At 40.3% G+C, this 13715-nt stretch overlaps 1 protein-coding gene across 1 annotated transcript in view; it reads left to right on the top strand.

Moving 5' to 3' along the window:
- The window catches only part of PKD1L3 (polycystin 1 like 3, transient receptor potential channel interacting), a 42446-nt gene that overhangs the window by 26007 nt on the left and 2724 nt on the right, over positions 1 to 13715 (top strand). The window contains exons 28-40 of the mRNA XM_075765835.1: positions 328 to 527; positions 675 to 901; positions 1448 to 1664; positions 2654 to 2882; positions 3540 to 3771; positions 4227 to 4323; positions 5676 to 5816; positions 6539 to 6724; positions 7592 to 7919; positions 8983 to 9116; positions 9920 to 10047; positions 10390 to 10550; positions 12210 to 12420. Coding sequence (XP_075621950.1) covers positions 328 to 527; positions 675 to 901; positions 1448 to 1664; positions 2654 to 2882; positions 3540 to 3771; positions 4227 to 4323; positions 5676 to 5816; positions 6539 to 6724; positions 7592 to 7919; positions 8983 to 9116; positions 9920 to 10047; positions 10390 to 10550; positions 12210 to 12420 — 2491 coding nt within the window. The remainder of the gene's footprint in view (positions 1 to 327; positions 528 to 674; positions 902 to 1447; positions 1665 to 2653; positions 2883 to 3539; positions 3772 to 4226; positions 4324 to 5675; positions 5817 to 6538; positions 6725 to 7591; positions 7920 to 8982; positions 9117 to 9919; positions 10048 to 10389; positions 10551 to 12209; positions 12421 to 13715) is intronic.

Below are 13715 nucleotides of genomic sequence, written 5' to 3' on the forward strand. Positions count from 1 at the left end.
ACCACACTGGAAATATTGGTGTTAAAGAAGGATAGCATGACAAGACCTACAGAAACCCAAGCATCTTCTCTTATGTGTAATTTCACTAACAATTTATATAGAAACTGCTCATGATTAGCTTTCCCTCCATGGTGTGGCCAGAAGGAAAGGGCATAAGTAGCTATGATCATTCCATGCAAATCAAGCCACGATATTTGGTAATTTCTCATAGTTATTATTTCTTCTGATAGTGCCTAGAAGCATGAACAGGTCAGAACCCTGAACTACAGCTTTATTCTTCCCTCTCCTTTCTTAGTATCCATTTGATTTCCCTCTGCTCCTTCCCAGCAATCTGTTTTTCATGAAGACCTCCAAGGGTTTCCAGGAGGGGCACATCTGGTACTCGGTTTTCAGCCGCTCCCCGCGAAGCTCCTTCACACGAGCCCAGCGTGTGTCATGTTGCTTCTCACTGCTTCTCTGCACCATGCTGACCAGCCTCATGTTCTGGGGAGTGCCAAAGGATCCAGCTGAGCAGAAAATGGATTTGGGTAACAATCCTCACCATTGCTCGGGCAGGGAAATAGAGACAGCAGAATCTAGGAGCAGGAAGTTGAATAAATGGGCTTTTTCATAAGAGAGAGATCTGGTGGTTCCTGGGATTATTTTTACTCCTCCCCTCTGTTTGATCTTGACAGGCAAGATCGAGTTCACATGGCAGGAAGTGATGATTGGCTTTGAGAGCTCCCTCCTCATGTTCCCCATCAACCTGCTCATTGTGCAGATCTTCAGGAACATACGATCCCGGCCAGCCATGCAAGGGAGAGAGAAGAAGCCGGGAAAGAATGGTCGAGTGTCCCCAAGCCTACCTCCCAGTCCACAGGTCACCCAGGCTGTCTCGCTCACTCCAGAGGCTGTGACAAAGGCAAGTCCCTGTGGCTGCTCCCCAGCGAGTCCTGCACTGCCCTCTGCTGCCATTGCACTACCCGACAGCCCCAGTTTAACGGCAGAAATCTTCGCTCTCAGATGCCCTTCAGCTTGTCTGAAGCGAAAAGCCAATTACACACTGGTGAAAAGCACTCAATTCCACATCTACATGGAATCCCCGACTTCATTGAGATCTGCCTATGTAAATCCCAGCCCTTGCACAATTATTATGTGCGACCAAAATCACTGTGTTCAGGGCTTAAAGCAAATATTAAGCAAGACAGTGAAGATAAAAGGTATCATAGACCCCATCTTTCTCAGCTTAGGTCCTCAGGCAGGTAAGTTGTATTTTTCAATCCTGCAAGCTGTCTTGTAGAACTCATTGAAATCTGCCTGTCACGTCCAGCACCGTAGGATGTGCTATCCTTAGCCATTCTGGAGATTGTAGCAACTGATGCAGCTCCCAGCCAGTGGTGCCTTCAGATCACATCAGCTTAAGTCACTGCAGCCAGAGTCACTGCTGTGTTGCTGCTGTCTTTTCTAGGACATAAGAAGAATTGCCAACTCACTCTTTAAAGCCCTGAAGACTCCATCTCCCACTTCAGTATCAGATCTTGGAAAATCAACTAACATCAACACACTTCTGGCAATGGTTGAGGACATCATCTGCCAGCAGAATAGAGCTGGGCAAGAGTTTTATAATGAGAGCAAAAAGAAGGATGACCCTATAATTGTCACATTAGGTGCTATGGATATACAAGGTAAACAACACAATGTGACATGCCTACTGAAACCTTTGTAGTGAAAATTATGGTAACGCTGGATGTGATGACCCAAGCTCTTCTTACATTCTGACTCAAAGGCAATTACAGAATCATAGAATAGTTGAAGTCGGAAGGGATCTCTGGAGATTGTCTAGTCCACCACCCTGCTCAGAGCACAGTCAGCTGCAGCAGGTTGCCCAGGATCACATCCAGTCGGATGTTGAGTATCTCCAAGGATGGAGACTTCACAAATTCTCTGAGCAAACTGTTCCAGTGTCCAACTGCCCTCACAATACAGAAGTTTTTCCTTATGTTCAGACAGAATTTCCCATGTTTTAATTTGTGCCCATTGCCTCTTGTCCTTTCACTGCGCACCACTGAGCACCCAACTGAGTAGACACTGTGAAATTTCTCTTTCTTATGCTGTAGAATTAGATGTGAGCTACCAGCCTGGCTTGGGAGCAGGATCAGTATCTAACACCATAAAGACTCACAAATATCAGTTGTTTCACGGTCTTTTTGTCCTGTCCTTTTTTTCTTCTTGGACTTGTGCTGTTGTTCCTTTCAGTCTGACTCTTAACTTAGGCATTCATTTATTTTCAATTAAACAATAATGTATGACTAAACGATCCCACTGATTTCATTAAGACTTCTGTTTGGCTTTTCCAATGAGTGTACCACGCTACTAATTGCACAGGTAAACTATGAACAAATTAGCACTTGATCTTATCTGACTTCTCTATTAAGGTTTTAGGACCTCTGTCTTATTAAGTTGTCTCCTGGCAACAATCCCAGCCCATTCCAGCAGAAAAGCATTAAAGCTCTAGTACTGAAGTTGCTTTTACATGTCCCTTCCAATGTTACTCTTCACTTTGTCACATCCATAAGCTTGAGCTCCAGTCCTGCTAACCTTTGTACTGAACAGTATTTTAATATGGGGATAGCTATGCTGATTTTCTTTAAAAAAAATTATTCTTTACCTGCAGAAAAACCAAGAAGCTCAACTCCAGAGAAGGGAATGTGTGAGCGACTGAAATACAGTGATTACAATCGCTGCTTGTACATGCAACTCCAGCATGTAGAGATGGAGCTGGAATTACTGGGGCCCCATAAATTTCAGATGCCTCAGAGTTACACACAAGCTGTTCGTCAGGTTCAGCACATGAAGAACCTCCTGGAGAACCGGATCTGCTCATCAGCATCCATCAGTGAGAGGTAACCTAGTTCTCATTTCATACTCAATATAAGTAAATTCAGGTTGTGAATTCAAAAGCAGTCAGGATGATGGAGCCCAAATAATTACTGCTTAATATGTGCTAGATAACCATTATTACCACTGTAGAAACATGTTTTACTATTATACTATTGTAGGAGCAAGGAAGAAATTACAATGCACAGTGAACTGCACACAAAAGCAATAACAGATCATCACTCTTTGTCATTTTTGCCTCTGAAAATTGAATGTTACAATACAATGCCACATGATAGTAAAGGGCTGGGATAATCACTGAGCTCCAAAGTCTCAGACATCTCTTAAAATGTATGGATAAAGAAAAATCAGCTAAAATGCACTTATGGTTTTATTTGTCATTATTTCTACTGGAAATCGAATTATGCATGAACTGAGGAGTAAATAAGCGCATCATTTTGTTTTGATTTTAGCTGATCTCTGCACACTTTCTCATATTTTTGCTCATTGTACTCTTTGCTATCCATATAGCCTATATAACTGCATTAGTTAAAAGATTTTATAATATTTTGACTGAGATTCTAAATCATAAGACGTTGCCTATCCCCACTGAACCTGAAGACTGTGACTGTGGCTTCTTTTCTGCTGCAGACTGATTTTTTCTCTTCTGGTTGACTCTCAAGGTGGTCCCTCACTCCAAGCTTCTCTGGTGATGGCAAGAAAAGTGCTTCTTCCAAAGGGCTGCCTTGGTGGTTTGTGTTCATTGCTTGGTTCCTTGTTGCAGTCACCAGTGGTGTATCTGGGTTCTTTACCATGCTCTATGGGCTGCATTACGGCAAGGAGAACTCCATCAAGTGGCTGATCTCCATGGCCATCTCCTTCTTGGAAAGTCTTTTCATCACACAGCCCTTAAAGGTGAGATCCTCAGAAATACAACCACTGTCCAGTATGAACTCATTCTACTATCATTTCAGGAAGACAATGTAATGTGTTCTAAAGAACTACGGGATTTGACATGTAAAGTGAGAAGTCTTTGCCTTTAAAACAAGCACTAGCAGGTGGTTTACAGCGTTCTGTTGTCTTTTCCTGACATTAACTCCACTGGTTTCTTCTCCCTTGTTTTGTCAGAATCTACTAGGTGATGAGGTTTCTGACCAGGGAAAGTGTGTCATATGGCAAAATCAGTTTAGCTGGATGGACCCCAGCACTGTGCCCTGTTCTCTTGTTTAAGAGCTTCAGCTGCATGAGTTCAACAACGTCAAAGCACAGTTGTTCTCCTGCAGTGCCTGGATCCAAAGGGATCCAGGTCAAAGCCTGAGCTTCTTTATATGAAAGGGGCATATGGTGAGTCTATAGCTAATTCTTTCCAGGTGCTGGGATTTGCTGCTTTTTTTGCTCTGGTTCTGAAGAAGGTGGAACATGAGGATGAAGAAAACACAGCTATTGATGGGCCTTTATCTGCACCAGGTAACTGTCTGTAAATTGAGAAATTATTAAAGAAAGTGAAGCATTCTCCAAGCTTTTGGAGTGCTTCATGCACAAATGTGTGACTGAGCTCAACTGAGAACTTCACTGGTTATCTTTATATACCTGAATCTTAGCTGACAAGGTTAGCAGAAATCACTAAATCCACAGGTGCTATGACTACATGCCTACTCATTAGCATTCCCAAGACCAAGGGGGAAGTGGAAACAAACCTGAGTAACTGCTTTTGTGCCATTTGGAGAAAATCTAAAGACCACTGTGTGTTTAGGTTTAAATATTGCAGAACACTTAATGAAAGAGACAAGATCAAAAAGATAAAAGAGAAGAAGTTTGGATCAACAGAATATTTCCTTGTTTAACTTTTTCCATATGTTTTTACCTCTGCAAATATAAATATGTGCACCATCTCCCCCAGCCCTGTTGTAGGATCACCTCTGTTATTGGAGGACATACTGGCTGCCAGGATACTGATATCTGACTCCTTTCCCTACATTCCAGGCTTGCCTATGTCAGGAAAAAAAGAATTATTCTCCTTATTGATTCATACTAGATCGAGACTTGTACAAGTGGATAGCAAATCACTTCTCAGTCCATCAATGTTCAAGCAACATCTAGAAAAGAAAATAATGTGGCAAACTGACTGAAGCCATTATAATTAATATTAATGAATCAGTGCTTTAGTATGCAGTAGCCATGCTTAAATATTTTAGCTCTCATATCAGACATAAGAAAAATCAGATATACAAGGAGGCTTGTTTTAGCTCTGTGCAGACATCTCAGTATTCACGGCATGGCTTGCACTCTTCATCTAGATTGGTAGATCTTTCTCTGACAAGCGCATCTAAAACTCAAGTTCTCTCTCAAGGAAATTTCCCACCTCATTTAAGTCTTATGATACGAAAGTGCTCAGTATACATAGTTTTCCACAACCACAATTATTTGTATTACTCTCCTAAACCCAATAGTGGCTTCTGCAATCACAATCATATCTAAAAAAGGCTGATAGCAGCAGACAGGAGTCCTAGGGCACAGCAAAGAATCCTGATCAACAGCTTCCTCCCAGATCAGTCTCAGGCTCTGAATACATCACCTTCTGAGATGCTCAGCCTAGAGAGAGACACCTGGACTATACCTGGGCCTAAACTTAATACACTGTGTTTGTGGCTCCTTCCCTCCCACTGTTTGTCTTACTATACTAATTCTTAAAATCACCCCCCCATCTTCCTAAGGGAAAACATTAAATAGAAATATTTCATTATAATGTCCAAAGAAACAAAAAGCAGGACATAAATGATCTGTTCACTAATTCTAGGGTTTACTGCTGTCACTCACAGGTGATTCAAATCCTCTCTTTGGAGCCCGAAGGGACAGTAGAAGCAATATTTACCGGCCACCTCCTGCAGCTGATGTGGAGAAAATGAAAATTAGCTGCATGAAGGAGCAGAAAGCATTTGCCCTCATCAGAGAAATCCTGGGTATTATCCATATGTAGATTATCTTGTTTTATTTGGTAGTATTCATCTGTATTTTTACATCAATGAAAATATTGTACTCTTAGGTGAAAAAGTTTTGGCATATCTTTAGCTTTCTGCCAGCCACTACAGTGTAGAGACAGGCTGTTCAGTGGCAGTTGGAGCTGAAAGGAGGTGGGAATGTTAGCTGGAGGTAAAAGCGTAGCTAGAGTCTTAATTTTATGGTAAAGAAACACATTACAGACATGAGAGGTTAAAGAAAAGTTAGAAAGGGTAAAAGGAGGAGGCCAACTGTTAAATGAAGTTGAAATCAAAATAGCAGATGGAGACCATCTTTGGAGGCCATCTTTCTAAAAGCAGATGGTATCTGTAGATGATGATTTATACCCCAGTTTTATTTCCCCTAAAACAATGGAAAAAAATACCTCAACTTCATTTAGAACAAAATTAGACTACTCATTTTATTTAGAGCTGTCATTACTACTGGTGTTCAGCCAGCCTTCCCACTTATTTTCTTGACTGCTACTCATATTCCAAACATGATATGCTTAAACTGCAGCACGTTGAAGTAGCTTGCGTAAATTCAACAGCACTGGTCAGTCAGAGGCTAGCAAAGCATCTCCTTCACCTAATAAGTGATGACAGCAGTAATCATTCATGCAATTTATTTTGAACAGCAGTGTTAATTCTGAGCTCACATGTGCTGTCTCTTGCTTTTTTTCCAGCCTATTTGGGGTTTTTATGGATGCTGTTACTGGTTGCCTATGGGCAGAGAGATCCCAATTCCTACTACTTAAACAAACACATTGAGAACAGCTTCTCAGATGGATTCCATGATGTCTACAGTTATCAGGATTTTTTCACGTGGGCAAACACTACCTTAGTCAAAAATCTTTATGGATCATACAAAGGTGCAGAGTCACATTGTTTCACCTCAGCTTGCCAGATTCAGAAACATTATCTTTTATATATGTCCCGAATTTGCACATGCATATTTGACCAGAGAAAGAGACTGTGAGTGCATAAGACTGGTGTGGATTCTTATAATATCAATACTAGTGGATAACAAAAACCCCACAGCCTGACCCCAAGTATAGCGTGCCCTGATATTTTCCTTATCTTTAATATAAAATGAAAGTTCTGCACTGTAATTTTACATTTTTCACACTTTACATTACTTACTCCAGATATTCAGATATATGCTTCAGTTTTACACGAGTTTCTTTCCATAATTCAAAACAAGAATGGCAGATAGGTGGCACCATAAAGCTTTTCCTCAGGAGAGCTCTGTTTGCATCATGACTTAGGTCAATGTGAAGGCTAATTATGCAATATCACCATGTTTCTATCTAGCCATATCCAGTAATACATATGACCCATTTTCCAGCTCACATTAAGAGTAAATATTGAAATATATTAGCAGAGTTGTTCATTGGACATGATAGGCACTGACCAACTGTGGCCAAGTGAACACTGCATACAGCTGCTCTGCTGTGCGACTCAAAGCAAGTCTCTTTTCTCCTCCAGGCCTCACTTTCCTTCTGTATAAAACACAGATAGGTAATGATACTGACCTCTGTTATCTATGGATGTCATTTAAGAACTCAGTTCAAATCAACATGAGGGCTTAATTTTCATGACTATTTTGCTCACAGTGTTCTTTAGAAAAGAATCTATAGTAAAATATTAATGCATCAGTGAATCATAAATGAGTTGAAGAAATATTATTAGTAGTTCTATCACATTGCCAGTGCTGCTCTTTTCCATCCCCCGTTTAGGATTCATTACAGATGGCAATTCCAAGCTGGTGGGTAGTGCTCGGATTCGCCAAGTAAGAGTGAAAGGAGACACCTGCCCTATTTCTCCCAAACTCCAGCGTGTGATTCAGGAATGCCATGCTCCATATTCCCTACAAACAGAAGATACATCAGATTATGGGGAACACTGGAATACTTCGATCTTCAATAACTCCTCTGACTTGAGCTCAGCATGGCACTACCAGAGTCAGTCCAAACTGAGAGGGCACCCTGTCTGGGGCAAACTTGCCGTCTACAGGGGAGGGGGATATGTGATTCACCTGGGAACTGATCCTAAGAATGCCTCCAGGTACCACCTGTATTCTTGTAAATTATTAGTGTATCTGCTGTAGTGTCCATGATGCTCTTTATTTAAGATTCATTTCAGATTGCATCCTGAGTTTTCCTGCTGTGCATTGTGCTGGATATTGTAGATATTACTGTGGTGCCATCATTGTAGTTTATGTCCCTATCATTTTGCTCCATGCTAGATAACAACCAGGCTCCAAAATTAGAGCCTTTTTCTCCTGACTTATATGCACAGATTCCAGTTTACATAGCTGCAGAAATACATAATGTTGGAAAAACTAGTAACAGAATCCTATCAATGTATTAATCCAGTGTTGGATCTAGTCTAGCCTTTAACTTCTAAAATACTGAATTTTCTAAGGGGATGTCAATGATTGTGAGAAAATAATTTAGAAAATAATTTATATTAATCTTATCTTACCTTTTTACTATGCTTGAACTATGTTTGCCTGTTTTCATATCATCGTAAGATTTGTGAGGCGTCTTTATCTCTCTTTAGTGCTTATACTCCCTAGATCCCTGCAGACAATTTTGTATCTACCTTAAAAGAGAAGAATTAGTGAAATTGTACTGAACGCAATCTCCTGTGTGTGCATATGAATAATAACAGGGAAAACTTTTTACAGTGAAATAATAGAAACAGAGGCCTTGAAACCCAGGACTCAAAAAGAATTTGGCAAATAAGGGACCCAAGATAAATAAGCAGGAACCAGCATCCCACAGGGGCAGAGATCCAAACTTACAGATAACTTCTATGTTGCCAGAGATATCCATATTTGTACAGGAACCTATATGAGGTAAATTATCAGACACCGAGGCATCTCATGTTTAGCACTGGCCAATATCTGGTACCTGCTTCTCCAGAGGAGCCAAAAAGAAACTCACCACCTAGGTTAATAGTACAAATATCCCCTACCTCCAGACTTGACAGGCCAGGTGTCCTCTCAAACATCTTACCTCTGGTTTACTCTTTCTCTATGATAATATCCAAACACTCCTATCTTCCATGTGATACTGTCTCTTTCATGTATGAGTTATATCAGTAACTATACATTTTTTGACAGAATTCTCCAGTACCTTTTCAACAATGTCTGGCTAGACACCTTCACAAGAGCAGTGTTTGTTGAATTTACAGTCTACAATGCCAATGTGAACTTGTTCTGCATTGTAAGCCTGATGTTTGAAACCAATGCTTTAGGTAAGAACCTTTTTTAAGTTACACATTTCTGAAGACAGCAAGCAATACACCTACAGAGTGCAGATTTACATGCTGTCAATGTATACCTAGTTCTTTATTCAGTAAGCAGAAGTGTTTTAATAAATCTAATAATGACAGAAGCAATGCAAAATTTATAAACCATTTAGGAAAAATGTAGTATCACAGTAATACAGACCATATTGGAATATCTTACATTTGCTTATGTTGTGGTCATCTGCTGATGATAACAGAGTCTATCTTTTTTGTTCCTGAAGACTTCTAATATATAGCCATGTAATCATACAATACATAATCTGGATACAACAAAGAAAACAGGAAAACTAGATTCTCATTTAAAGGCTACAGAAAAACATGTCATCTGAGCAGTAGCCTCCCTCAGGTCTGTCCCAGTATTGGAAAATGCCCAAAACAGACCACAAAACTGAGCTAATTTTCTTTTTAGAATGAGATTCAGATTCACATCTCTGGGTCTTCCTGCTACATTTCTGCATTTGTAGTCCAATCCAAATGCAGCCCTGCTGGGATTAATATCATACTGTCATACAAGAGAGCACTGGCACTCTAAAAGCCATTGACTGCCTGAAGTTCCTATTTGAGGAAAATTTCAAAGAACACTTATAAGGCTACTCACATAATCAAGTCTTAATCTTAGTTTGATAGTTGTATTCAGTCTCACATTGATGTGAAAGTGAGTACAGAAGTCTTACTGGTGAACTGAGTTGTTTGAATGAAAACAGAAAAATGTAATTATTAGAGCACTGAGGTGAACATTGTTTTTTCAGGGCCCTTCTTTACAAGCGCAGAGCTGCAAAGTGTCCGGCTTTACCCGTACACCAACAGTCTCCACATCTTTGTGGTTGCAGCAGAAGTAATTTATTTCCTCTTTATTGTGTACTACATGATTGTACAGGTGAGACTCAATGGAAAGCTTGGCTGACAGCATCACCTTGTGTTTGGGTTCGATTTCACTTACAAAAACTTTAGGACTGTACTTAATTTCAGTGCTGCTGCTGCTGACTTGTACCAATGAAGATTGACTCATATACTGTATCTGTATTAAATAATAGGAAGACAATATTTTATTTGGATTGCATGCTTCTTCTGAGAAAGAGAATGAGAAATTAGTGCAAGATGTAGTTTTATTGATGTGCAGTAGTCTGTTTTATTGCGGAGAGGATAGCCGTAATCTTTAGACATGCATTGTATGATATGAAGTCACGAGACTAAAACCGTAAAATTCCTCTTTTCACAGGGAAAACTAATGAAGACTCTGAGATGGAGATACTTCCACAGCAAGTGGAATCTCCTGGAGATGGCCATTATATTGATTAGCTGGAGTGCCCTGTCAGTGTTTGTGAAGCGGACAATCCTTGGGACCCGAGACATCAGCTACTACCAGGAACACAAAGAGGAGTAAGTACTAATGCTACTTAGTGCATCTTTATGCAGAAACAAATCTATTCTTCCTCTTCCCAGACAGCAGGTGGTCTGTGCTAGATAATGCTACCCTATATGGCTATATTCATGAAGTCTATAAGTATTTCAGGGCTTAGATGTGTGTCAATAATAGGATTTTCTTCTGATACTGCTCTAATAAAATCCAGCAGACTTGAGCACCAAGTTCCTACATTTTTCCCTAACCTAGCTGCATCACCCTCTTCTGAATCAACAAGCCTTTCTGCTACAGGACATCCATCCAGATAGTACATAATTGGCCTCATTCTTTGTTGTAAAAAGCCATTGGTTAAGGACAAGAATGGCTTATTTTATACAGAATGGAAAATGATAACATCTGTTAAAAAACAGTCACACAGGAAAGAGGTCATAGAATCACAGGATAATTTAGGAAGGACCTCTGGAGGTCTCTGCTCCAACCTCTTGCTTTGGTGTTACATCAGGCTGCTCCAGGCCTTGTTTGGTTGAATTTTGAGTATCTCTGAGGACACAGGTTCCACAGCCTCCCTGGACCCCTGGTCCAGTGCTGAACCACTCACTGTAGGAGAAAAAAAAGAGGGTTTTGTCATGTCCAGCTGGAATTCCTCTTGCTGCAGCTTATGGCTGTTGTCTCTTGTTCTTTTATTGTGCACCTCCAGGAAGCGTCTTACATCCTCTCTGTAACCACTGACTAGGTAGTTGGAGACAGCAATTAGAGGCCTTAGCTTTCTTTTCTCCAGGCTGCACAAACACAGCTGGCACATCCTTCTCTCATATGTCCTGTGTCCTGACTCCCAACCATCTCAGCGGCCCTTCAATGTCCTCCTACCACTGGGGAGCCCAAAACTGGACTCAGTATTCTAGATGCAGCCTTGCAAGTGCTGAATGAGAAGAAAGAATGAACACTTCCTTTAACCTGACAGCTACATTCTTGCTAATGCAGCATGCATATACCATATAGGTATACGCCATGTGCTATATTAGCATATACAATTTATAAAATCTTTTTGTGGTCATGATTTTTGTAAACAAAATCGTAAGTACAAACAACGTGCTACCTTTAAAAAGGGTAAATATAAGTATTACCAAGCTGGTTTTTTCAGCTAACATGAAGACTTAACTTGCCTCAGTTACAGATCACAGTTCTGACTTCCAATCTTTTATGTCATTCCTTACAGTACCTTCTCACACAACTTGTGGGAAATTAGTTAATCCTGTCACAGCCAGTACATCTGCTAGCTGCACAGCACCAGTAACCCCATCCTCTTCAACCACACATGCACAGAAGAACCTGTCTTCCTTTCTAAGGGTCAGAATTTGACAGTAAGTTTGCATTAGCTGCCTTTAAACTGTGACTTGCTAAAAATGAGCAGCATTTGGGCTACAGCCTAGACCCTCTCTCAGCTCTAGCTAATGCTGTTAAAAAAACCCTCTGCCATGTACAACTGAGCTTTTCGTGCGCATGCAGCAGGAAGTACAGATGGGAACATTCAAGTAAGATCTCAAGTTAGCTGTCCACTGAAAACAAGGACAGAGTGACTGGCATTTGCAGCATACTCATTTATGCAATTCAAAGACTTCTGTGTGCACAGTCTATTACATCTTTTCTCTCTTTTTTTTTTTTCCCCTAACAAACAGCTGTGTAAGCTTTAATGAAACAGCAAGAGCTGATGCAGTTCTTGGCTACCTGATTGCGTTCCTAGTGCTCCTCTCCACAGTGAAACTGTGGCATCTCCTGAGGCTCAACCCTAAACTAAACATGATCACTTCAACTCTAAGGAGGGCGTGGGGTGATATCTCTGGATTCATCACTGTTATTGCAATCATGTTCCTCGCCTATTCCATTGCTGTGAGTACCACTGTGGTTTCTGTTGTTTGCAGTCTGCATCCAGGTACTGTCAGGTTAAATGAATTATTTCTGAATGCTGAAAGCAACATAGCTTTGAAATGTAAAATTGAATAAAGCTACCTATCTAAATCTTAGGTTAGCAGCTTGAAGCCCAATTCTTCAGAATAAGTGAAATAAAAGTTAAAGTATCCACTTGTCTGTTCTTCACAAACTGAAATTTAGTACAAAAATCACGCACTGATACAAAAAAAAATGGATTCTCTGTGTGTAATAGGTATGACAAAGAAGAAAGTACAGAAAAAAAAACATTTTCTGGATAAAGTTCAAATTGGAGAGAGTGCAGCAAATGCCATTTTCTGTTTGGCTAGTTTTTAAGTGGGAAATAATTATTTTTCTGCCTATTATAGGAATACATATTACAAAATAAAATTATATTTTCATTCTAATGAAATTAAGGAATTATTGGACTGCAACTATTTACTGTTTTAGCTGAAATGTTTTGTGTAAATCTTCTGGCAGAGTGATGTGGGAAATTCAGCACATCTCAACTGCAAAATCACTGAAAAAAGTGGAAACCATCTGAGCCAAATCCAAACTGTCCTGTAAAGGGCAGTCCCATGACAAACAGGACCTGCTGCAGTCTCACACTGCCTGATTTCACATTCCTCATCTCTCCCTCCAGCACCGACACTCTAGCAACTGAGTAGCTTTAGGCACTGGTGTGGCCACAAACTTAACAGGTAAAACAAGTGATCAGCTCACTTCCATGACCCAGCCTGTTGTCACATCATGCAAGTGATGGAGCTGTGAAAGAAAGAGGCAGAGGTATAGAGAAAAAGATGAGACAGCAGTAGCCTCCATTTAAATCAAACTCAGTAGGCCCACAAGATATAAATGAAGAAAACAGAACCTTGGTTACTGAGGGCAAACAAGAAGCTTGCTTGTTTGGAAGGATCTGTCCACTGAAAGGCAAGTGTTTGTGACTATGATTAATTTGGTCACTTATGCAGGGATAAATCTGCTCCTTGGAGGTGGGCTAAATTACCGTCATGATTTTGTCATGTATTTGCCTATTTTTTACATATCTAGCATCAAGCTGAGCAGATGCAAGACATTGTCATATCCGTGATAAAAGGTCTTACAGCTAAACACATTCAGAAAGTGTTAATCCAGTTCTTAGCTCTAGATTAGTCATCTTCTGTGACTTTGCCTGGTGTTTCCCCTGTTTGTACACAAACAAACAAACAAACAAAAAGCCAAAACACACAAAAAGCTTCATGGCTCTGATGACAAGC

This window comes from Balearica regulorum, chromosome 13, assembly GCF_011004875.1.
Source record: "Balearica regulorum gibbericeps isolate bBalReg1 chromosome 13, bBalReg1.pri, whole genome shotgun sequence".
NCBI lineage: Eukaryota > Metazoa > Chordata > Aves > Gruiformes > Gruidae > Balearica > Balearica regulorum.